The 25,627-nt window shown below is 42.1% G+C and overlaps 1 protein-coding gene across 3 annotated transcripts in view; it reads right to left on the reverse strand.

The window, feature by feature from the left end:
- ROBO1 (roundabout guidance receptor 1) overlaps positions 1–25,627 on the reverse strand; it is a 1,423,180-nt gene that overhangs the window by 405,174 nt on the left and 992,379 nt on the right. Inside the window, exon 1 of one of the 3 annotated variants that reach the window (XM_069204142.1) lies at positions 118–1,090. The exons of the other annotated variants lie outside the window; for them this stretch is intronic. Coding sequence (XP_069060243.1) covers positions 118–175 — 58 coding nt within the window. The 5' untranslated portion in view covers positions 176–1,090. Of the gene's footprint in view, positions 1–117; positions 1,091–25,627 lie in introns of those variants that run through there. 3 annotated transcript variants of the gene reach the window in all.

Genomic DNA, 25,627 nt, shown 5'->3' on the forward strand with positions numbered 1-25,627 from the left:
TGGCATCGGGCAGCACTGGCAGTCAAAGGTTAAAATGTGAACAATCTCAAAGGTTAAAACGTGAACAATCTCAGCAATTAAATATTTAAATGTGAGCATTCGGTACTGTCTTCTTACCAGAGGAGGTCCATATCATTCCACACAGAAGGCAGAAGTGCAGGAACCCCGCGAGCATTGTAGTCAGGTAGCGCCCGCGAACAGTCTCATGCCGGGGAAAGCTGCCGCCCTGCGCCCCGGACCGCGGTCCCTCCAGCGGGATCGAAGCGGGCGGCGCGCCGGGCACCAGGCGGACCGGTGCTCTGCCCGCCGCCGGAGATGCGCATCAGCTTCTGGGGGGCCTGCGGCGGTGATAGCCCCTCTCCTCGCCTCTTGGGTGTGCGGAGCAAAGAGCACTCAGATGGTTGACGGAGACTTCCTTACGCGTCTAGCTCTTAGCCCGGGCGGCACTTCTCCCCCAGTGCCTGAAAGTGCCTACCGGGTGACCTGCAGCAGCGACAAGCCACCACATCTGCCGGGAAGACGGACGCTGTTGTTCCCACGAGGCACCAGGGACTCCCGGCGTAGTGGTCGGGCCAGTCCCCACTAAGCGCCCTACACAGAAAGTGCCCCGGGTCCCTGTGAGTGGCACAGACGGGATCTGAGGAGATCCGAGCCCGAAACGCGTCCTGCCTCCTCCAGTGCTACTGCACACGCCTACCACAAAGAGCGCCCCGCGCCCTGCACATGAATATCACTTGCACGAGTATCGCCTGCCCGAACGCAGCGGACGTCGAGGCGCTGCTCAGGGGAGCTGGCTCCTTTGAAGGGACTCCTCAGCTCCTCCAGTGGTCCTCAGGGCAGGGATACACAGCCAGTGGCGCCTCCACACTGCGCATGGACCCTCCTCGGGCATCCCCTGGTAGACCAAGGAACGAGAGAAGCTAGCTGCGGCCGGGGAGGAGGCGAGCAGCCCGGCCGGGGTACAGGCGTGAGGGGAAGGGATAAGCTACTTGGACCGGCGGCGGGTAGGGAGGAGGGGAGGCAGCAAGCCCAAATTTGCAGCACGCAGGGAGGGAAACTTCGCCCAGTAAGTGATCGGCGTGGGGAACGGAGGGGGCGGGGGAGTGGGTTAGAAGTTGCTCTGAGCTGGGAGGGAACCTCTGCACTAGAAAGAATCAGCATACACAGGAGGAGGGCGGGGGGCTGAGCCGGGGGTTTGCACAGATCCTGAAAAGTCCTCTCCAGTGGCAGGTTCCAGGACAATAGGGGAAGGGACAGAAGCAGACAGAGCAGCAAGCAGGGTGTGTGCCGCCGGAGGAGCGGCGAAGGACGTGCACACCTTTGTTTATTTTAACATAACAACAAACACTCCTGAATGGACGGTCCTTCATACGGCTTGTGAGAACACCCTTTTGGCCGCTTAAACCCGGGATGAGAACAGGCTCTTTCTACGGTGACATTCATTCACCACAGAAATCCACGCAATAAGCGCGAGTGCTGCAACCATTTTTCTCAGACACAACATCCTGCCTCAGCAGGCACTACAGCACGACACATTCTACAGCATGGTCCTGTGAGCCTGCTTGCGAATTCAACACTCAATGGCTCTTTGTTATCGTTCCCTGCGGAAGCCGAGAGGTGCCTTGGGAAGAGGGGGACCCGATTAGAACCGGGTCGTTTTATGTGCAGGTAACACACGCAGCAAGCGCCTTAGCCGAGTGAGTTGCCTCAGTTGTACTGGGTCGTGTGAAACAAACTTTAGAAGCTTCACTTCGCAGCACAAATGTTAACCTCTTGAGCTATCAGACTGGAATGGAAACCTGTTGATTTTAGCGGTCGGGTTTTATGCAGAAGACGCGTTAATCACCCTAGCAGGAACTTAAAAAATACAGCATTCATCAAATGTGCCTCGAAGAACTTGAAAATGAAATAGTATGCTAAAGTCAGGACTAATCAGTGAATATTTCTAACGGTCGTTTCACCTCGTGGACTTCCTGCCGTGCGCCACTCAGTGAAGCCACAGCACTGCTAGGAATGCTCCGAAAAGAACAGGGAATTTACGGGTGGGGGCGGGAGGTTTGGGTGTGAGCCTAGCTTGCATCGACTCACACGCAGCTTCTTTTTTGTGTTCTCGGAGGGCAGCCAGAGCCCCTACCAGTGCCAAGTAACGTGTTGCCACCATGTTCCACAGTTGTATGTCGCTTTCTGGCTGCAGCGAACGTTAGGGTAGATACTGGAGCGGCGAACAGGCGGTGACTCACAACAGCGTGGCAGGCTGTCGTGAAATGGAAGACGCGCACAGCTCCAGGGCTCTCCCACCTGTCCGTGAACTGCCCAGACAGGCCTCAGGGTTTCATTATATGGCTGTGCATCACGGCCCTTGTCGCCTGCATTTGTAACGGGAAATGCAAATCAGCAACTGGCAGAGTGCAAAGTGTTGTGATGTAAAGAAAAAAAAAGGCCTGATAGAAATACCTCACATCAGACTAAGGCTAGCTTGAGGACTCTGGCAGTGTGACCTCGTGCTTCTCATCAGTGGGATCCCCCTCTAAGGCAGCGTGAGCTGCCCCAGGGAGAAGTACAGAATATCTAGAACTCAATCCTGGCATTTTGAACGCCCATCCAAGCACAGTGAGAGCTTTTTTCACAGCAAGTGAGCTCCCATCAATGATCATGAAATCCACCTCACTATTATAAGCTTCTCCCCAACACATGAACGTCACTGCGTTCCTTTGGCACGAATGGTAGCATTTTCACAACCACGGGTACTCCCTCTCACCCGTGCACGCTCCTTCACAGAAGTGTGAGCTCTGTTACTCAAGTGTGAGCCCAATAACAGCAGTGTGAACACATTCACAGGAGTCTGAGCTTCCCTCCAACAATGGCAGTTCCTGACCAGACCTTTTAGTTCCCTTTCAGCTATTGGGAGCTTATTTTCCTCTGGTAGAACTTGTTTCACAAGGTGCCACAGCAAGGCTTTAACATGGATGAAAATAATGTGCGCATGAAGTGAGGGTCTAAAAGAGGCGTGGCCTTTGTAACTAAGGGCGTGGTTTAGACACCTAAAGTACATTTCTGAAAATTCCACAATGTGCCTCCCACCGTGCCTCTGGCCGATATATTGATTTCACTCTGAGATTGCTGTTATTGTATCCAAAATCATAACACATCTGACACACACGTAAAACCAGCCAGGACTATTGGCTTTGCCAATGGTCATTAGGTGTTTAAGATAAATGAGTAACAACAATGTCTTATAAATAATATTGAAAATGTTTCAGTTCTGAAATTGTGAGAGTGTAACTTAAAAACACTGCTGTTGCCTGTTGAAGGAACATTGGTCTTTGTCTCTCCAGGTCTCCTCCATCTCCATATCTTACACTTCATTTATTTTTTCTTCAGCATCTTTTCACTCACTCCTGAATGCACTTACTCATATCTCTTTCTCTTCACCACCCAAAAAAAACCCAGCTCACCCTCTCCACTGCATGAGCACTAATTCATCAGAATGCCAGAGGTAGCAGAAGTGACATCACACACCATTTGACCTTTACTTTCACTCTCATACACATGCTTACACACACATGCAAATTGTTAGGTCGAGCATAGCAGTGCTGTTTTTCCGTCGTGTTGTTATCTATTCAGGTTTTAACCACGCCCACTGACGCCCGTCACTATCGCTCGTTCATTGGGTTGCCCTTCAAACATCCTTTGCTATCATTGGTAAATGCTTTATGTTTGTCCCTCCTTGTGGCAGTTTTGTCACCGCCTTGGCCATTGACCCTGTTACATGAATAATTGCACTTTTGCTTATACCTTTGATTGCAAGCAAACCTCTTTTTTCTTTAGTGTCTCTCGTTCACGCTCATGCTTATGGTGGCTGTTGGCCGAATTATTACTTAAAACCTGGCTTTATCATTAAAGAGGGGTTTAAATTACAATTCACCTGAGTGTAAATATGACATTCCTACCAGCTCCCAAACAAAAGTTATAATTTATTAAGTGTGATAAGGTAAACCAATGTTATCCTACAGGAGTGTAGGTCTTTCAAGTAGTGAAAATAAATTTAGGAGTGCTTCAGTGCCAGGACATGTAAGACTTAAAAGTGCATATCCAACCTTTCAAATACACCAAACCCTGCCCTGTGGGCAGTCTAGGGTCCCCTTTAGGTTTGGAGTATATGTATTAAAAAGGAAGATTTTGGCCTGGTAAAAGGTTTATTTTTGAACTGGCAATTTAAAACTGCACACAGGCTGCAAAGGCAGGCATGAGACATGTTTTAAAGTGCTATGTATGCGGGTGGCATAATAAGGGCTGCTAGCTCACTAGTACAATTTACATTGCAGACCCTAGGTACAAGTTGTACTAGGGACATATAAGTAAATTAAGTGTGCCAATCAGCTCCAGGGCAATTTTACAATGTTTTAAAGAGTGACCTAAGGCACTTTAGCACTGGTTAGAAGTCCTAAAGTCAACAACAGCAACAGGAGGTGAGTATGCAAAAAGGTTGGGGGAAGACCTCCCTAAGGGCTGTCTGGTCTTACAACCACCATCCCCGGTAGCATCTGGTTGAGTGTGCATGTGCAAGAAACACTATGTCCTGCACCTAGAATTGTCAAAAGCAATATGATGGGACAGCAGTGTGAATTTGGTAGGTGGATATGTTAAAAAGTATTTCATAAACTGTCCCAGTCCCTAGAAATAAGTGTCATGTACACCACCTTCACAAAGTATGTAAAAATAATTGCAAACCCCAATATGTGAGTCAAGTAAAATTATAAATAGAAAAAGGCTTAATATGTTCTTACAACTTAATGCGTTAAATATGCATAATGCACTGTGCTAGCTCAAACTGATTAGTAGTTAACCCACCTGACATTTACATTTCAAAGTTTAAATATTGTTTTGTAATGGGGAGGGAAAGAAAACCTTTGAGCTAAAAATACATGCATTCTCACAATTGTATTTTTTACCCTTTTGTTTCCTGTGAAATTGTCATAGAAAAAAGTTAGTAGAGGAAAGGACAACAATATTCCAAAATGTATGCAAACAGAGACTCAAATACCTCTGAATCCAAGGAGATCACCTGCGCTGTCCCTCAGGTCTCTTCCCTCAGTCCCATGCTCTTCATCGCATATATAACTCCGCTGGCCAACATCATCGGATCCTTTGGTCTCAACATAATTTCCTATGCAGATGAGACCAACTCATCATCTCACTCACCGACGACACTCCACCACCAAAAACAACTTCCGCAGATACATGACAAGCCTCACTGACTGGATGAAGAACAACTACCTGCACCTGAACACAGACAAGACAGAAGTACTTATCTTTGGAAACAGCAGCAACACATGGAATAACTCCTGGTGGCCATCAGACCTAGGGCCTGCACCCACTCCCTCTGACCACACAAGAAAACTTAGAATCATCATTGACAACAAGCTCACTATGAAATCACAGATCAATGCCATCTTCTCTGCCTACTTCCGCCACATAAGGTCTTCAAGTGGCTACCCCTACACAGGAGACGGACTGAAACACAAGCCCTCATCATCAGCCAACTGGACTACGGCAACGTCCTCTACATAGTAATTGCCGCACACCTCCTACAGAGACTTCAGACCATACAGAACACCACAGCCAGACTCATCCTCGGGCTCCGCCAGCAAACTCACATCACACCCCAACTCAGGCAACTCCACTGACTCCCCATACAGAAGAGATGCCAATTCAAGCTGCTGACTCAGACACAAAAGGATCTACACAACCACAGACCTGCGAACATTAACCACTGCCTGAACTTCCAGCAACCTTTGAGAAGACTATGCTCTTCCCCCCTTTCAATTGCCCATAGTCCACACATCTACCAAAGCAGAAGTGGAGTTCACTCCTTCCCTCGCTTCGCAGCAAAAACCTGGAACAGCCTCCCCACGCACCTCTGGACCATCACCTCACTTCCGGAATTCTGAATTACCCTCAAGACCTGGCTGTTCAAACAGGCCTGTGGGATCCGCAAGCACCTGGATACCCTAGTGGGTGATTAGCCAAGCTTTTTAAACCCTGATTGATTGATCCATTGATTGATTGACAAATATTTTTTGAAAACAGTTTAATAGGAATTATAATACAGAAGAACAGCAATATTCCAATGTTATCCACACAACATGTATTGAAACTCTGTTCTTGAGCTCCATTGCCTTAAACACAGTCTTAAAATGGTTCTTTCCAGTTGGGAATCTATTCTGTTCAGGAAAAGTAAAGGTTTTAATCAGATGTTGTCCCCTATAAGTGTGTACCTTCCCTCATTAAATAACAATGGGTTATATACTCACAAATAATATATGTTTGACAAATGTGGAGGCGTATTGGGCTTTTATTGCATTTTGTTTTGTACCCTGCTTTCTGTTTATTTGTTTAGGTACTTTTAGGCACTTTTAATATACCTGGTTTAGTAATGAATATTCATGAGTAGGAAAGAAGTGCTCTTAGCTTACTATAGGAATTCAGGAATACTACAAGAACATATGGCAGAAAAATCTTTGTGAATCAGACCCAAGGTTTAAAAAACAGCATCAGGCAAAAATTGTTGGGAAAATAATTGCAACACTGGTGGGATATGTAAAGCTTTAAATATGGGACTATTCCTGTAGTATTCCATATCTGAGTCTTGGAGGCTGATCTACAGCCAGGCAGTGACATGTTCATAGACCACTATTAACACTATTTTCTGTAGGTTTGCAGCATAACCATAGCTGCAGCAGAGGTGGTCATCAGGACAAGTCCTAGAAGGGAGAACCGGTTACTGCTGAGCTAAAAAAAATACTGTACATTTGCAGCACTTCAGGGATTCTTAGCAAGGTGGTGAGTTGTGTATACTATTTAAACTGTCTTTACTTTAATCAGAATTGCACTCCTATGTCCACATGCATCATTAGCCACTATGACCTAAGCAGCCACAACAAATTTTAGAGTGGTCGCAGAAGGGTTTTGAAATGCAAGTCTCATAGTCACAAAAGGGACACAGATGACTAACCTAGGATAATCTGTAATAATTGGCAGGGGTGGCTGGTGACATTTGGAAGTGGTAGGGTGTAAAAGTTGGGCATGACTTTTATATAGCAAGTGAAGCAAGCAAGCTTAATGGACAAACGTGGGGTCCAAAGTGAGTCCTCCTTTCAAGAAAAAGTAGAAAAAATATTATATTGACAAATGGTGCATTTAAAAGTAAATGAAATTAGTGAGAAAGCAAGATTTATAAAGCACTGGGAAGTTATAGGCCCTCATTATGAACACAACGGTTAACACCGCCATGTTCATGCTGGCAGTCTTTCTATGGACCGCCAGCCCCCCTGGGCCCCTACCGGCCGTATAATATACACTCTGCTGGGCCAGCGGGTGAAAACATTGTTTCCGCCCGCAGGCCCAGCAGAATGCCTGGCCGGGACATTGCCAGTGGCTCCACATGGAGCCGCCGTCATTGCCTCTGTGCGACGGGTGCAGCTGCACCCGTCACGCAGATCACTGGCCGTAAATCGGGCAGTGACCTGCGCAATGGGGAACTGCACAGCAGCCACGGAGCACCCCTTCTGCCAGCTCCCCCGCCAGGGAAAGGCTGGAAGAAATGGGATCATTATCCGAGGGGCAGCAGCACTGCCCTGTCGGATAATGATGCCGTCCACCGTCAGGCTGCCTGTCCAAAGACGGCCCTTCGATTCTTCATTACGTGGCGGTCTTGGCCGCCATGCCGGATGGCGGTATTTCCCGCCACTGCCGGCATGGCAACCCAGACCGCCAAGATCATAATGAGGGCCATAGTCTTGAAATATCAAACATATTAAAACTATTAAATTTTGGAGATGAGAATAAAGATCATTATCAAAAATATAGTTTCTGAAAAAACAATAATAGTATGGACTAATAGCGGCATGCATTTGTCCTAATAACGGTCTCAGGTAAATCTATAGAAGTGTCCAAAATGTCAAACAATCCATCATGTAAATGTTTGCTTTAAGATAGCTTGGAGAGGTCAATAACGGGTTCAGTCATTGAGAAAGTAGTCATGTTATTACCAATGTACAGCTTTTAGGCTGTTGTGTCTATCTTTCATTCATAGTGGTTTTAGAAGTGTTTTTCTGTACAGTCTATGTAGTTGATTATTGTTTTTTGAGAAACAACAGTTTTGACGAGGATCTGTGTTCTTATCCCCAAAATATAATATAATTTTCATTGTGGATTGATGTAAAGCATGGACATAATCAGAATGTTTCATTCTGTTAGTAATATATTGTGAAATTAGTTCGTGACCCAAGAAATAAGATTCCTCAAGAAAGTAATTAGTATTGGTTTTGAATGATCAAATATATTGCAAATTATTTAAAAAAAAAAAAAACATTTACCTGTGGACCGGCCAACTCAACCGTAACTTCAGAGACTCTATCATTGATTTTGTTTATCTATCTATCTATCTATCTATCTATCTATCTATCTATCTATCTATCTATCTATCTATCTATCTATCTATCTATCTTCTTTCCCAATATGTGTGTGTAAAACAAAGATGACATTAAATTAAGTACGTAGTTTGAAATGAAATAATAAACATATAAATATATTTTTGTGTGGGGTATGTGTAAGAGAGTGAGAGATTGGGTTTAAGTAATACACAGCATCACGACTACATGGCAAAATGTTTAGTGTTACAGAAAGTACACTGGCACCACAACCTTTAATTAATGTGAAACATGTGAAGCATAAAACTAAACAAAAACAGACTTAGCACAATGAGTGTGGTGACATAAGAAGTCATGAGATGAGTTGTAGAGGCATATGACTGGTAAAAGCAGCAGGAAAATGTTCACTGTGGTTTTGTGGCATCGAAAAATTTAGCCTTGGGGAACATGCCTTTGTACAGCGGTCTGTTAGCATGCATCTTTCCTGTATTGGCTGAATGGAATGTTAAGGACATCAAATATATGAAGGAAGAAAGATGATCCAGCAGCTAAAAAACTGTATGGTGTAACTCCATCCTAGACAGCTTTATAACGCATTCTCAGCAACTAAACTGAAAGTCACAATCTGGGAGATATTAAGATATGTGAAACTGCCAGGATAGGAATTTATTTCTATTTGTGTGTTGCTAAATTGGTAGAAATCTAACTGTAACTGTTACATGGTCTTTGAAAAGAAATATGCTTTTTATTTTATGATTAAAATATTTGGGACTGCTTTGTGAGTATTTTCGGTTTTGCTCTCCATTGGGTTTTCATCCACCTTCCTCCTCCTTCTCCCTCCCATAATTTCTGATGGCACCTCGGGGGCCCTCTGCTGACTGACATGTTTATATGCCCTCCCTTTCAATAGACACAGATTCTTGCATGTGTGTTCAAGCCAATAGCCAATCAGCCCAGAGATATTTGTCCCTTTGCCCCCTTCGTGGCCCCATTATCCTGGAAGGACCAAGGTTCAGGATCCCTACGATTGTCAAAACTCACTGCTTTTACCATCCCCTTCACACTTTGTCCAACACCCCTTCAATAGACATTTCTGTCAATGTATTGCTCTGGGATTACATTCACAGGCATCCGTAGGCACTAGAAGTGGAAGCACCCCCAAAATAACCAACCTGAAGCTCAGAAGGTGAAAGAACAATAAAGATGCCTGTAAACGTAGTATCTTGCCACATTTGCTGTGCATTCACTGTCAAATGTCACACTGTAGCATCTGAGAAATAGCTGTTTCTTCATTTAACATGGAAATTTGTGTTTTTACTTTTTTCTCTTTGGCTGCAAAGTGAGAGGTTTTGTAAAACGAACCATATTACAGTCTTGTTGGCATTAAAGGAAAAGATGCAGGATGTCATTTTTTATTACACTCAACAAAATGTAAATACGTATAAATAAACTGTACAAATATTTCAAAAGTAAGTAGTTAGGAAAGCACTAATAAAGCATTTTTTTGCAATTCTGAAGTGGGACACAAACAAAGATTTCAATAGGATTAAAACAAGTCAAGACACCTGGTGATGCACAAATGATGAATATTCGCTAAAATCCAATTTTCACACATTATTGTATGTGCGCTATTTAGTTTTATCAGTAAAACTGTATGCCATTGCACATTTAGTGGCCATTTCAATTGAGAATGTGCAGTCTGTAAATGCCAGTGTGCTACTACACTATGCTTCAAAAATATATTTGCAACAGTGTGCTCCAAAATGCATCACCACCCCAGCTACATACTTCACCATACCCGCTCTTGCTGAGAGTGTGTGGTTCATTTTCTACACTTCTTTTTATGGTGCATTTTTTACAATCCCCTTTAGTTCAATAATGTAACATTGATGGCAGCACCCACACCCTAAACATTTTTCTACCACCGCTCCGGAGGCATCAAACTGTGGTGACCACATGTATAGCGTGCACAATAGGAAAGATGATGAAACATGATCCAAAGATCCTTGCAGCTTCAGAAGGGCAGGGCTCCTATTTTTATTTTTGAGAAAGCAAAATCTACTGAACAGGAGCTTGGTGAATAAAAGAAAACTTCAATACAACTTTCCACAATGAGCATTACAACACTAAAGTGATAAGGAGAAACTACCGAGGAGAAAGTAACAGTAGAGAAGTGGAAAATGGGGAATGATATTGTAAGAAGACAGTTATTTTCACACTCAGGGGGACGAGTAGTCTTTAACCATGACTGGATATGGTCATGTTTCAATACTGTTTAGTTGTATTTAACTTTCCATGTATTCACACTTAGTTAATATGGAGTGCTGTACGCAAAACATGATTCTAAAATGAGTATTCAAGAATCAAACGTTTACCAACATATATTGATTCTCATAAGTATTAAATTGTATTTACATAATACACAAAGTGAAACTTTATTTTTAATTTTATATAGAATTACAGTGACGCAATAACTTGAACACCACTTCTGAATAGGAAGGTTAAACATAGAGGGATGTCACTCCGAATTTGAACCAATGTAAAAAGCTAAAAGGACACTATGTAAAATATATTTTGTAGCTCAATCACTTGAAACCCACAAACCGTAGGTGTCCTAGAGCTTCTACTGTTGCCTGTCCTACAGTAGTGAATGATAAATGGTGTAGTGAGATCTAGTAATATATTATCAATAAAACAAAACACAAAGCATTCCAGTCTCACTGGCTTGATTTATATAGCATCTGAAAGGATCAGTATGCATTTGTCACAATTGAAAATTACCAATTGATGGAAATACCTTTGGATGGAAACTAAAAGAGTTGAGAATGATATCCCGAGACATAATGCTGATGTAGGTCTTGGAAAGATAAACCAGGATTGTGATAGATTTACTCATTTGAGGAGAATACATTCAATATAAATTAACGTTTTTCCAAAGATACTACACAATTTTGAATAAAAACATGAAAAGCAATATACAGAATATTTAGCTACTTCCTGATGCAAGATGTGATTTTTCAAGCATGTCTTGCAATATGCTTCAAAGCATAAAATCATAGAGCTTTTTTTCCAGACATCACAAAGTACAAGAGAGCACAGATCGCAAAGCAGATATCTGACAAGTAGATAAAGAGTCAAAAATACTTTCTTGGATGAATGTAGAGATTAGATATTAAAGTAATGGCATCACTATCCAGCAAGGCTGTGCCAACTCTGCTCCAGTTGGAGCTGAAAACTCCCCTCCCTAAAGAACATTACATCACGCTAGAGAAATAGCCTGCTTCTTTTACTTGAACACAGCTACACCTCCAATTACTTTTTGTTGAAAGTAGTCTTTGTGTTTAATACTGTACAGTACTCTGCTGTCTTTTGGGCTAGGTTTGCGATACACAAATACCCATATATATGAAAAGAGGAAAGAAGTATACTGAGACTCAATTACCAGAGTAGTAGTTGTGTATTTATAAAGGACACCTCACTCATCAGGAGCAATTGACTCTAGCAACTGTCACCAAGCTCATGAACTATATTCTTAGTTCTGAGTTCCCTATTCTACATTCCACGTTTTCTTACCTATCCCACATTCTACATTCTCTAACATAGCACTAAGCATACCACACTTCTCCTCCTTTAAAAAAAACTAAAAGATAAATGTCACACTATAAAATACATAAATAAAACAAAAGTTAAAATGAGCTACATAACAGAATGTTGTTATTAAAATCTTGTTATCATACATAGTATAATTTAACAAAATCACATTTCAAATTGACTCTCAAACTACTTCCTGAAAAATAACTTCTGGTTGCATAACCTAATTATTATTGAACATATTCTTTGAGACTTGTTGGATGTTTACACTTCCAAGAACATCTCCTCCTTGTTGACACCTTCTCTTCTGTCCCAATATCGCTACTTCGCTTTAAACTCTCATTTTGTAACTTTTCAGTGTCACCCACCACCTTTTCTTTTTCAGTATTCACATTGGTTTTTAACACTACCCCATGACTTTTATTCCACACTCTGCCATCCTCAGTTTTAACAGTGTTATTGGAACACTTAATCACTTTAATTGGTCTAGTAAAGTTTGACCAAAGCATACAACCTACAGGTGCTTTTATTTTTATCCAATCTCCTACTTTTACCACATTATTTTGTGATGCTCTCTGACTATCAAAGCACTCCCTTCTTTTCTTCTACGACCTCAGTTCACGTTCTGTCCATTCACTCACACCATTATACTTTATTCCTTTTCCCCAATCCATCCGACCTGGACACAAAACAGTTTTGGGAGCTCTACCTTTAAATAACTCAAAAGGTGACTTTCCTGTCAAGGTATGTGGTGTTGTGATGGACTGTTATACATTTATGTAACTCATCTTTCTAATTTAAAGAGTGCACTCTTGACAACTGTATATTTTCTGTGATTAATTTGTTAAATATTTCCAAAGTTCCATTTGTTTCTGGGCTAGAAATGAACATTTCTGATGAACAATTCCACAGTATCATAAATATTCTTCCATTGTTTTTGATGAAAATTGAGAACTATTATCAGAGAGCAGTGACATGGAACCCTTCCCTCTTAAATACTTCGCTTAGAAACCTGATGACTATATTCAATGTTACCTCTTGCACGCATGTGCCCTCAACCCATCTAAATATAAATCCATTAACACTATAAAAAAAGGCATGTTTATTTCCCCTCTTAAAGAAACTAAAATGTCAACTGCAACTTCCTGCCATAGATGATATAGTAATCTACGACACACCATAGGCATCTATTTGTGTGTCAACACTTTGTCACTACTCTCACATCCACACAATCCCATACTTCATTTTCAATACTTAAATCCATCCGTGGCCACCAGACATTTGCCCTCAGTCTTTCCTTGATTATTACAATTCCTAGATGACCCTGATGTGCTTTCAATATTAATCTTTTCCTTAAGTTGTAGGGGGGAATTAATCGTGTCGTCCTCAACAGTAAACCTTTGTAAACTATTAATTAATCTTTTATGGAGTACCAAGATCTTGTCAGTTCTCTCAAACAACCTGAGTTAATTACTTACATGATCTCAGTCAACTCATTATCTTTCCCCCACTCTTCCTTCCAAGCCTCTTCTGTTAAAACACCCAAAGTTATTTCACATGCTTTAATATTCTTTTCCAAGTAATCCTGTGGTTGCCCTTCATGCATTTGTGTAGACATTGATCTAGACATGCAATCTGCTGATAAAGTGTTAATACCAGGTACATGCTCCACATCAAACGCAAGTTCTGTAAAGCTATCACCCACCTTCTGATTTTGTATGATAAGAACTCTAAACCTTTCTTCTGGAAAATGTCTTCCATTAGTTTATGATCTGTGCATACCTTAAATTTCGTACCCCAAACAAAATTTCAAAATGCATATAGAGACCACAAATGGCCAACGCCTCCCTCTTACAGACTAGTTCAATTGTGCACCACGTAAATGTCTTAAGGCGCATGCAGCCAGCCATTCCTTCCCACCTTTCCTTTGTTTAAAAATTGCACCAATACTGTTTCTTCCCTAGGAATATGCCTGCAAGTTGGTACCTTTTCTTAATTAATGTGTAAATCAACAAATATTTGTTGACAGTCAGAAGTCCAGACAAATTCCTTATTCTTCAACACCAGACCTCTCAAGTGTGCAGATTTTTCAGCTACATTTTTTATGAATTTGCCATAGTATTCCACCATGCCATGAAAAGATAACCTCCTCTTTAACGTCATTGCCACGCTCGTGCCCACCCATAGCCCATTTCTGCATCACACGCCATGCTCCCCATGCCAAGATGATTGTTGCCGGTGCAGACAGCTCCGACAGTGCCGACTTGTGAATTGAAAATATGCCCAGAGTGCTGACAGCCTCAGGGGGGCTTAGATCCCCGACCTCCAGGATTTCTAGTATTGCCAGACAAGGGGGATATAGTCTTCAGCTTCAATTTCAGGTGCTTCAGGACACGTGTCATAACAAGCCTCAAGACATGTGCTTGAAAGAAGCCTGCCACGCCACACCACACCAGGCACGTTTTGTCATATCTCACAGGGTATCTTGGCAGGTTACCTCGCCTTACCAGTTTAACTTGGTAAGCTACATCGGTGGTCTGCAGCTGCATCCCACCCTCACTGTTGGTACCGTCACCACCACTGTGCCTGACACTCCCCTGACATTGGCTGACTATAGGTGTGCAGCAGGGTGGTGGGCGGTCACTGGTGGCACTGTGGGGGTGCTGTGGGGATGTGGCCAATTGCTGAAGATGGGAATGCAGAGCTGCCTTCAACATCTGCCTACATTTGCTTACAGTTTATTGGGCTCTTCGACCTTTGGACTGATGACCTAGAACCTGCTATAAAAATATCTTCACATATTTTTAAAGCGGGGTAAAAGGTGGTGTCTGATGGGACTTTTCTTTTAGCCATCACACGCTGGTGCTGGTGTTGCTGTGCGTAGAGGCGGTGGCTATTCCTGGACCTGAACAGGACCGGGGGAGTAGGTAAGTGATTGATGACTGCTATTACTGACTGCTATTGATTGGATACTGTATGGTACTAGCTTCCTGTCCATATACATAAACCGGCAACCTATTATTATGTCAACAGACTATCATTTGTTTGGGTACCCAACAGATTTTATGGACACCAAATAGACACTAAATAGACAATAGACATTACATGCTCTTCGGGCCCTCCACCCAGATTTCTACATTAGGGGTTACCTTTTACCACAGTATTTTCACACAAGCTCTTGGAGCTGGGGTCTTAAAGTGGGCCCCTGAGGAGGGGTCTGTGTCACACCCAAGGAGCACTGGGCTTACAGGTCTCACAGCTTTATAGGAAGCCTGGGGTGCCTTACTAATGCCTTATCAATATGTAGGCCGCAGTCCTGAGATAGTCACCCTCACATTATTTCTTGGAAGGGTATTAGACAGAGGAGCAGGAGAACAGGCATGTGCAAGCACAAAATAACCCCTCTGGCCCCCCAAGCTCTTTCTTCAGGTACGACATCAGGATGGAGGGACTAACTGCCCGGATGATCGAAGAGATCACTAGGGGAATTCTTACATCTATCTCAGCTACCCTCATTTCCTTAGTAACACACCTGGAAAAAAATTGAAAAAAAACTATCTAACATGAGTTTGGTCTCTGGGGAGGGTAGACACGTAGGTCAGCTGTCGACTGGAGAGGTGGGCAACTTTCCAACCGTTTCTTCCCCAAGGTGGCCGCATTTGCAAAGTGGAATGGTCATGGAAGATAAGGCAGAAAGTGCCTCAAAACCACCGCCTTCAGGGGGGACACAACTTCAATGGGGTCCAGTTGCTTTGACAGCTAGTCATTTATTTGTGGGGGGTATCTTTAGGGAGAAGTCCCTTAACTCCCAAAGTCCATCTAATGGGTACAACGGAGTTCTGGCCCGAGCTCTAGCACTACGGGGTCCATCAAGTGAAGTCGCAAGTGTCCCCTTAGATCCCCTAGTCTTCCTATATTGAAAGTTCCTCCCCAAGCAAACCCGTATAAGATGCACTGGATAAATGGGAGACTAGAGGGCCCTCATCTGTTGTACAATCAGGTCAACTTCGTTAGAAGAGCAAATTTGGTAGGTCACACCAGGAAGCAAGATGATCAGGATTGTATTGTTATCAATTTTAAAGACAGGACAGTCATTAAGGATATCCTGACTATGATCAATTTCTCTGGGCGACCACCTACGCAAATAGAAGTACTATCTCTGGGCTTTTTTTTATAGATCAGAGAAGTGCATACCATCAGCCCGTGTGCCCGCCTGTTACCTGGTGCCTATCTCGAACATTTTCTTGCCTCTTGCAGAGTTGGATCAATTGGACTGACTTCCTGGCCAACCGTCCTCTTCCCCTGGCCAATCCCCTTCAACAGAACAAGGCCACAAAGTCGAACCATATATCCCCAATCTAGTTGATGTGGACCTGGTAATAACTGTTGTTCCCTGGAATATTGCTGGTGTGGCTAATAAAACTGATTCAGAGGAATGGGCAAAAAATGTAAATTGTGCTCATAGAATATGCATACAAGAGACATGGATGACTAATCCAATACATTTTAATGGGTTTGTGTCCTTTTGCACTACTTCTGTTGCCCCTGCTAGAATAGGAAGGGTTAAGGGAGGCTTGGTAACACTTTTCTCCACTAGTATTTTCCCAAAAGTAAGGTCCAGCTCCCTAACAATTCCTGTACTATCAGCAGTCCATATTGCTTTCAATAGAAGGTAACCCTGACATATTAGTAATTAGGTATTACAACGTCTTTGACTGAAGCAAGGGTAATGTAGTTAAATCCCTTGAAAGTGATCTTGACAACTTTCTTAAATAGTCAAGTAATAATTACTATATAATCTGGGCCGGGATCTTTAATATCACGGCATGCCCGAGTCAAGTCTGTGGGTTTAACGATACTAGGGGAAATGCTATGTCTCGTTTTAATCATAACCTTTATGGAATGGCACTCAATAAACTTATAATGAAATATAATATGAAACTAGAGGAGCATGGTAGTTCTAGTAATCTCCCCAAGCCATCAACCTGCATAGGAAGAAGTTTTAGTAGCAATAGAGACCATCTTCTCACATCAGATACCGACGGAACGAGTGTTTACAGGTGAGACCAAATTGCATCAGAGATCATAATGTGGTCCTTTTAAAAATAAAGCTTAACCCCATGAAAATTCAACATGCAGGGAAAATAGAGAATGTCACACCGTCTGGGATGAATGGTACTAGAATTAAGTGGGCAGGTGTTGCTCTTGCCATCTTTTTAAAAGACTTAGTTGTGGAAAACCGGGGCGTCTTCTTAATAGCTGTGGCATCAGAAGATAACCATGAAGAAACAAGGCATGCAAATATGCAAATTTCAAACTAGATCAATCGATTGTTGACTGGGAAGCCAAAGGGCCAAAATGTTGAGGGTCGGGTGGTTTATTGACAAATGTTCAAGAGCACGGAGGCATCTTATTTATTTATTACATCAGCGGCCGAGGGACCCCTTTGTGGTGCAGGAAGCCAGAGTAACAAATACCACCATGATTAAAAAAAGAAAGAAAGAACTGCAAGGGGAAGCTTGGGAGAACTTATTACAGGCTGCGGAAACCAATGACAGTACTTTGTTCTGGCGAACAGTTAATGCCCTGCTGTTCATCAAGCGGATAGGGCTCAACCTGGAATCCTCAGTCACCCCACCCAATGAATAGCCTACTTTGGCATGATATTTTCTTGCACAAAAGAAAATGAGGTTACCTAATCACTTCCAGCAGCTCAACTAACAAACGCTATGATTTTTACATTGGAGGAAGTAATAGGAGCGATAGATAAAAGCCCTAAAGGAAAGGCCCCTGAACAAGACGGGGTCCCAAAAGACATTTATAAATCAAACGAGGACCTATGGGCTCCATTGTTGACTAAGATCTTAAATGCGGCTGGAGCAGGATAATTACCCCCATCCTGGTCACTTTCACTCAACATTCCTATATTCAAGAAGTGATCGAAGAACGATCCAAAATGTTAACGTGTAATCTCTCTATTTGACTCCTCTGCAAAGCTTTTGGGGAGGGTCCAGTTAAAGAGATTGGAAATCTGGGCAGAGGAGAACGCTAATTTTTTAAACATCAAATATGGGTTTAGGAAAGGGTTAGGAACGGTTGAGCAGATGCTCAACTTGAACCTTTTAATAGGGAAATATACCCTTGCTAAAAAAGGTACGATGTACATATGCCTCATTGATTTAAGCTGTGCCTTTGATCTGGTCAACCACAACAAGTTTGGGGCCTGCATGGACAAACTGGGAGCCCCTAAGTCCCTAGAGATGTTCTCACTTTTGGCTCATTTGTACACCAGCCTTAGGGCAAAAGTTTGTTTTGGGACTAAAGTAGAGCTGACCACTCCGTTTGAGACAGAGAGAGGGGTAAGACAGCGGTGTGTTTTAGCTCCCTTCCTCTGCTCCCCATATATAAACAATGAGGAGGAAGCATTGCAGGCAGTAGGTGCCGACACCCCTAGAGTCGCGAGGCGACACATTATTCCCATTCTACTCTATGCCAATGATGCAACCATTTTAGCCTCCAAGAAGCCTGCAAAATCTGATAAAAAGCTTTCCTGACTATATGGAAGAAAGCGATCTGAAAATCAATATAGCTAAAACCTTTACCATGACTTATGGTCAAATAAGGGGCAGGCCTAATATCTTCCATATTAACAAGGGTAGGGTGCAAACTACTAAAACTTTCAATTATCTAGAGATACAGCTCTCTTCAAATTTAGATGGGAAACAACATAGGGAGTTTGGTATATCCAATACAATTAGAAATAAGGAAGGTATATTTAGATTTGCTACCAAGTTAGGATCCAGACCAATCAGAGAAATGCTAATCCTTTATAGCGATTAAGCTATCTCAACAACTACTTATGCAGCAGGTATCTGGAGGGTGGGAGATAATGAAACCATCCAGAAGAAAGCAAAAAAGTTTCTCAGGAGACTCCCTCACTCAACACCAGACTCCATTATCCATTGGGAACTGGTAATGGATATTTTGGAATGCACCCTATTATGGCGCTCAGTATGGTCCAAGGAACGAACACATTTCACTAGATCAATCATTATGGATTGTATGGACCTTGATCGTGCCACTAAAATCCCTTGGGTGCAGCACGCCAAGCATAGGTTGAGGGGTCCAGGACAGACTGAGCAAGATCCCTAGATACACCTGGATCCTAGGTATTCTAAAAAAGATCTAAGGATCTACGTATTTAAAATCTGTCATAAGAACAGGGCCCAGAGAGAAACTCATTAGATATCTGTAGGTAGATATATTACACTGCAGCCAGTACCTCAAACAGTAACTCATGTTTACAAACAATACCCATCACAGATATTTCTTAGCACACTTCTGTCTCCTCATCTTTCACCATATAGTTTCACTCCCTAGGAAAGATGGGTGGGGAACCCTTTCTCAGAAATGCCCTTGTAATAATAAATCGGAGCAGTCAACTCAGAATGTCATTCTTTTTTTTAGGTTTTATCTGGTATATAGGAATTTTTTCTCAAACCACATTTTTTAAAAGAGAGAATTTTTTATTATCAGGAGGCCTCTCCATTTTTGTACAGTTTGAAAAATGCCTCAGTATGTCATCTGATAGCCCTGTTTTTATCTAGGTACTTTACACAAGGGATCAACTGAACTTGATGGAAAGTGTGTTTATTTAACACTCAAGACTTATGTGGTAAGCTTTCTGGCAATATTGTTAAAAAGAAAGGAGTTTGTAGATGACTTTAGCGACAGTATTTTATTATTTAGTTTCAATACTTATGTAAGCATGGATGTTTCTAACTTTTTATGTAATTTTTCTTCTGAACTGATGTGTCTGCTTTTATGGTTTATTGTCTTAAACCAAATAAAATAATTTGAACCGAAGTTGGAACTGCCAAACTTACAATAATGTCCACCAACTCCTTTTAAGGTGCCAATCCTCCCAAAATTATGTGCCCTAGATAATTTACCTATGTTACCAAGAAACTACATTTCTCCTGTTGTAAGGTTAAACCAGCTTGAAGAAGCCTCTGTAATACCCTGGAATTGTGTTCAGTAGTGTTGTTATCATATACCAAAGAATCATCTTGGTAACATTTCACACCCATGTCCCTTTAATGACTGTTGCCATCACTCTTTGAAAGAGGGATGATGCGGGCACCAGTCCGAATGGCATTCACCTAAATTTAAATGCATCAATAGGTGTAATGAAAGATGAAAGCTCTTGCGATGTCTCCTCCAATTTCACCTGTTGGTATGCTGAAGTAAGATCCAGCATTGTAAAGTATTTTGCACCTGTCAATGTTGACACAATTTCATCAATATTTGGAAAAGGAAATTTGTCACCAGACCTCTTTATTTAATGCTCTTAAATTAACACAAAGTCTGATGTCCTCATTACTCTTTTTAGCCACAATAAATGGTGTTAATCATTCACTTACTTACACTGGTGTTAAAGTTTCTTGGTCAATCAACTGTTTTAATTCTTGCTTAACCTGTTTTTTGGACTGTCACCAGAATATGTCTTACCTTGGCTGTTACAGGTGCAGCCCCTCTTTTCAATCTTATCTGGTGTTTTTTCCCCTTTAAACAACCTAAGCTTCCCTAAATAAATGCAGGAATTTTGTCACAAAGTTTACTGAACCTGATTCCTCTTCTTGTATTTTGACTTAAGGAACAGCATCAGGATTGAGCGTAACACCTAATAAAAATTGATAATGCCAATCAATTAAGTTATCTCCTTTCTTTGAGACTTACATTTTCCCAAGAAGCAATCTGTTTTTCAACTCAATGTATGCATTAAAGTAACTGCACAAACTTATATGTTGACCTCCATATCCACCTGGACTCACATCCATTGCTTGCTACTTATTCTTTCTTTCAAACCATTGCATGCAAGTTTTGTTCCAAATTATAGTTAAATGTGTATAGTTAAATGTGAACAAGAATCAAATCACATATTTATATTCACTCCATCAATTTTCCATCATCGTTCACACTTCCACTGGGATGCTCCTTCTCTGAATGCTCGACCTGAAATACCACTTCATGTGTGGCTGTTCTAACCTCTTTACTTTGGTCTTTCTTTAATTTACCTCTACAACACTTACTAAAGTGTCCCTTTTTCCCACCGCTATGACACACAACATGCAAATCTGGGCATTTCTTTGCATTAGCTCTATGACTACTCCTGCCACACCGAGTTTTGTTTTTATTCCACAGACAATTGTTTCAACCTTCTCTGGCTGTACCCACTCCAACTCTTTTCCACTTTCAATTCTGAAACACATTTTTTCATGTGTTCAGTCCTCTTTGCCACTAAAATTACCTCCTCCAAATGTGGTTCATCTTTGAGCCAAAGTTCCTCTCTGATTTTATCACTTGTGCAACTTAACACAAATTGGTCTCATATCCTTTCTTCCGTGGATCCTCTAAATTTGCATGATGATCAGTTACAAATTCCTCAGCAGACTCTCTTCTGCCCTGTTCCCTGAGGCCAAAATGATAGCTCCCACGAATGGTACTAATACGTGGTAAATAATGGCAATCAAGTATCAGTATATATTTACTGTATTCAATCAAATCTGATTGTTCTTCATCATCTAATTCTGGTAAATTCTCCAGAACTTCCTGACTTCCAGAACTCCTGACCTTCTCCACCAAGACAATGCATTAAAAGAGCACATTTGTGTTCAGCACTCACATTGGTTCCTCACACCTTTGCATAATGCCCAAAACGTTTTTTTTTTTAACATTTGCTCCACCTCACAGTTGGTTCACCCGGCTGCTTTGAAAGAAAGGTGGGATATTACGCTCTGCATGGTTCACTCTATAAAGTTCACTCTAAGAAAAATGATTTTTTTTTTCTATTAGTGTTTTACAGCTAACTCTATACCGAATTTATGATGGAAACAACTTTTGGCACAACTTACTTATTGAAATGAACTTTTGACCTCACAAATGATGACAAACATACTAAGGGCCAGATGTAGCAAGCCGTTTGCAGGTCGCAAACTGCGAAAAACGCAGTTTGCGCCATGCAAACGGCCTCCTGCGATGCTCATTCTCAAATTGCGAGTCAGTACCAATTCGCAATTTGGGAATGTGACTCGCAAATAGGAAGGGGTGTTCCCTTCCTATTTGCGACTCGCATTGCAATTCAGACTTGCTTTGTGACCGCGAATGCGGTCGCAAAGCAACTCGCAGTTACCACCAGTGTCACACTGGTGGTAACTCATTTGCAAAAGGGAAGGGGTCCCCATGGGACCCCTTCCCCTTTGTGAATGTCGACAAAAATATTTTTTCAGAGCAGGCAGTGGTCCTATGGACCACTGCCTACTCTGAAAAAAAGGAAACCAAATGGTTTCGGTATTTTTTTCATTTTGCAACTCGTTTTCCTTTAAGAAAAACGGGCTGCAAAATGAAAAAAAAAAACTGCTTTATTTACAAAGCAGTCACAGACATGGAGGTCTGCTGACTTCAGCAGGCCACCATCCCTGTGAGTGCAGGGACTCGCTATGGGGTCGCAAAAAGCGACCCACCTCATTAATATGAATGAGGTGGGTCTTTGCGACCCCATAGCGAGTCGCAGAAGGTGCCTGAGACACCATTCTGCATATGCTTTTGCGAGTCTGAAATTACGAGTCGCACCGACTCGCAATTTCAGATTTGCAAAAGCATATCTTGCTACATCTGGCCCTAAAACCCTTATTATTCATAGTACATTTTGAAAACTACACACCTTGGTGTATCTGTCACCACGTCAGGCTTAGGTATTATGGTGTGCCTGTCTCTGTGATAAACAAATCCAGGAGCTTTGTGACTATAATACAAGTCCCAATGTCTTCAGAACACAAACTTGTTCCTGCCAATCGACTTATTTGTGTCCCGAAGCAACTGCCTCTTTACAGTGTTCCTCTTACCCTGACAGACGATGCACACACTTTTCACAATGTATCATTCATATTTGCCCCCCAAAAGGTGTGCCTGTCATCGTGACAGACAAAATGCACTCTTCTGAAAATGCATCACTTGACCCCTCAATGTGTGCCTGCCACCATGACAAAGCGTTCTCTCCTCACAATACGCTGCTTGTTCCCAAAAAGGTATGTCTGTCACCTCCACAGATGAAGTGCACTAGTAATGCTGTATCGCATCTGTGTTATATCTTGAAGCAGTGAGCCCAATCACTCAAAATGGCGGCACACACACTATCTTACGTGCTTTCTTTAGGAGATCTCCCTTGTTTTGTTTTGAAGTTTGCATCGTCTCTATGGTTGCACGTACCAACCGGTAATTTTTTTTCTGTTGCTCGGGCTCCTTTCTACTGCTTGAGAGACTGCTACATCATCGAGCACAACAATGGGCACTGGGTTCTAATGCCACCAGGCTACACCAGCACTAGACTGTACCTTTCTATGCCGTCAAACTATGCTGACACCACAAAGCGGGCCCATTCCAAAAACTCACTGCTCCTTTTCAAAAGCAACATTACTGCAGGATTGCTGCCCCCTGAAAGTGACATTTTGTCATTCCCCGATAGGGAAACAATCCAACAGTTTCCTGACGTTGAGGTGCCCTTGCTTCTTCAGAACAATCCTGTGATCGATCGTTGCCAGTTTAACGAGAAAATAAGACGTTGAGACTCAATTATGGTGATTTGTAGTGGTATATTTATTAAGGGCATCTCACGCATCAGAAACTAGGAGCAGCTGGCTCCAGCAACTGTCACCAAGCTACTGAAGAACTATAATCTTTGTTCTAAGTTCCCTATTCTACATTTTACATTCCACACTCTCTTTCCTATCCTACATTCTCTAACTTAGCACTATGCATACTACAATATACATACCTGTAGAAATAACTTTTGCTTTATTAAAAGGTGATGGATGAAAAAGATGTACATTCAAATTGGTGTGAGACTTATTAATGGTATGAGGATTTTGGGGGTTATTCCAACTTTGGAGGAGGTGTTAATCCGTCCCAAAAGTGACGGAAAAGTGACGGATTTACCACCAGCCGTATTACGAGTCCATTATATCCTATGGAACTCGTAATACGGCTGGTGGTATATCCGTCACTTTACCGTCACTTTTGGGACGGATTAACACTCCTCCAAAGTTGGAATAACCCCCTTTATGTTTTAAGTCAAGGTTCTAATTTTCATACAAAAACTATCTCATAGAGCGAAATTAATTAAGACTGAGCTCATGCTTTCCCAAAGATGTGGTAAAAATAGCATAATAGTCACCTTTGATTTATACTTATTGAAATATCTCAGATCATGATAGCACAAGGGGATCTTTGTGCCCTGGAATCCTGTCTTGTTGCCAGAGTTGACAGCGGATGACCCACCTGAGTAGATGTGATTAGAAATATTTGTTCTTTAGGAGGTTCTCTTTGCCTACAGCAGATCTCAGCTCATCCAAAGCCTGTTTGTGCACCTGCAAATCTTGTGCAGGATGTTCTCCTATCTCTCTTTTCCCCAAATGCACTTGTGTAGTGAAGATTAACCATAAGGACCTTAAAATATTTGTGAGTGCCCAAAAATTCTTGCCTCAATCTTAATATATCCAAAATGCTCTAGTCACACGAAACACTACAACACAAGAAATACAAACACCAGAACCATGGCCATGAGACCAGTTCTTTGGCACAGTGCATACCGGGTCATGGGCACTGAGATATAGGGATTAATGGAGATACTGAAACTCCAATATCAAGACACCCACAGTTGGCCAGTAAGACAAAGACACAGAAATACAGTCAGTGAGATGTTATGAACCTCAGAGGAACATACAGATTTATGCACTTTACACATGGACAAGGAGCCATTGACATCCACTTTTGGCCAAGACTCCCACATGGGACTGAATGACAAAGTCGCACACATTGTGGATAGGGAAACATGGATACCCACACTGGGTCAGAGGAACATAGGCACGAATGTGAAGACAGCAGGGAAGCAACTACACTCATATTGTCATGGAAACATAAAGGCATCCATTCTATGACAGGATAGATGGACACTCAAATTAATTTACCGAATCATGGGCAATGGGGATGAAAGAGACAGATATAGTGAGGCCATTTCTTTGGGTCCTGAGCAAGTCTGTGGTTACTGAGAACAGTCTAGGTTGGCAATTGCCGTTTATCACTGATTTCCTAGAAAAGCAGGTGCTACTGATGTCCAACTGAATAACTAATTTGCTCACATTGTATACTTGTTATTTAAAGTGAGCAGTCACAGCTCACTCTAGGAGGTTGTAGCCACTTTGGAACCCATGTACAGTTTGACAAAGTAATAAAACGTATTACACATTATGTCAAGTCAGGGTAGGATTTGCATAGAAAATAGATCTCTTTCTACCTGTATGTAAGGCAAAGTAATTACAATATATTGCAAAACACACAAAATTAGATTTTCTAAAACCTTCTGGAGGGTCACAGATGGCGAGCTCTCAGGAATTGCAGGAAAACCTTAGGTCTACGTTTTTACAATACTGGAATGTTTTCCTGTGAAAGGAGGTGACACACATAATTTTACAAATGCATAGAACATGCTATGACATATATGCCTTTTGTCCTCATTTCACAGCATCACCAGTGTCCATTTAACATGA

This window comes from Pleurodeles waltl, chromosome 8 (genome assembly GCF_031143425.1).
Source record: "Pleurodeles waltl isolate 20211129_DDA chromosome 8, aPleWal1.hap1.20221129, whole genome shotgun sequence".
In the NCBI taxonomy this organism is placed as follows: Eukaryota; Metazoa; Chordata; class Amphibia; order Caudata; family Salamandridae; genus Pleurodeles; species Pleurodeles waltl.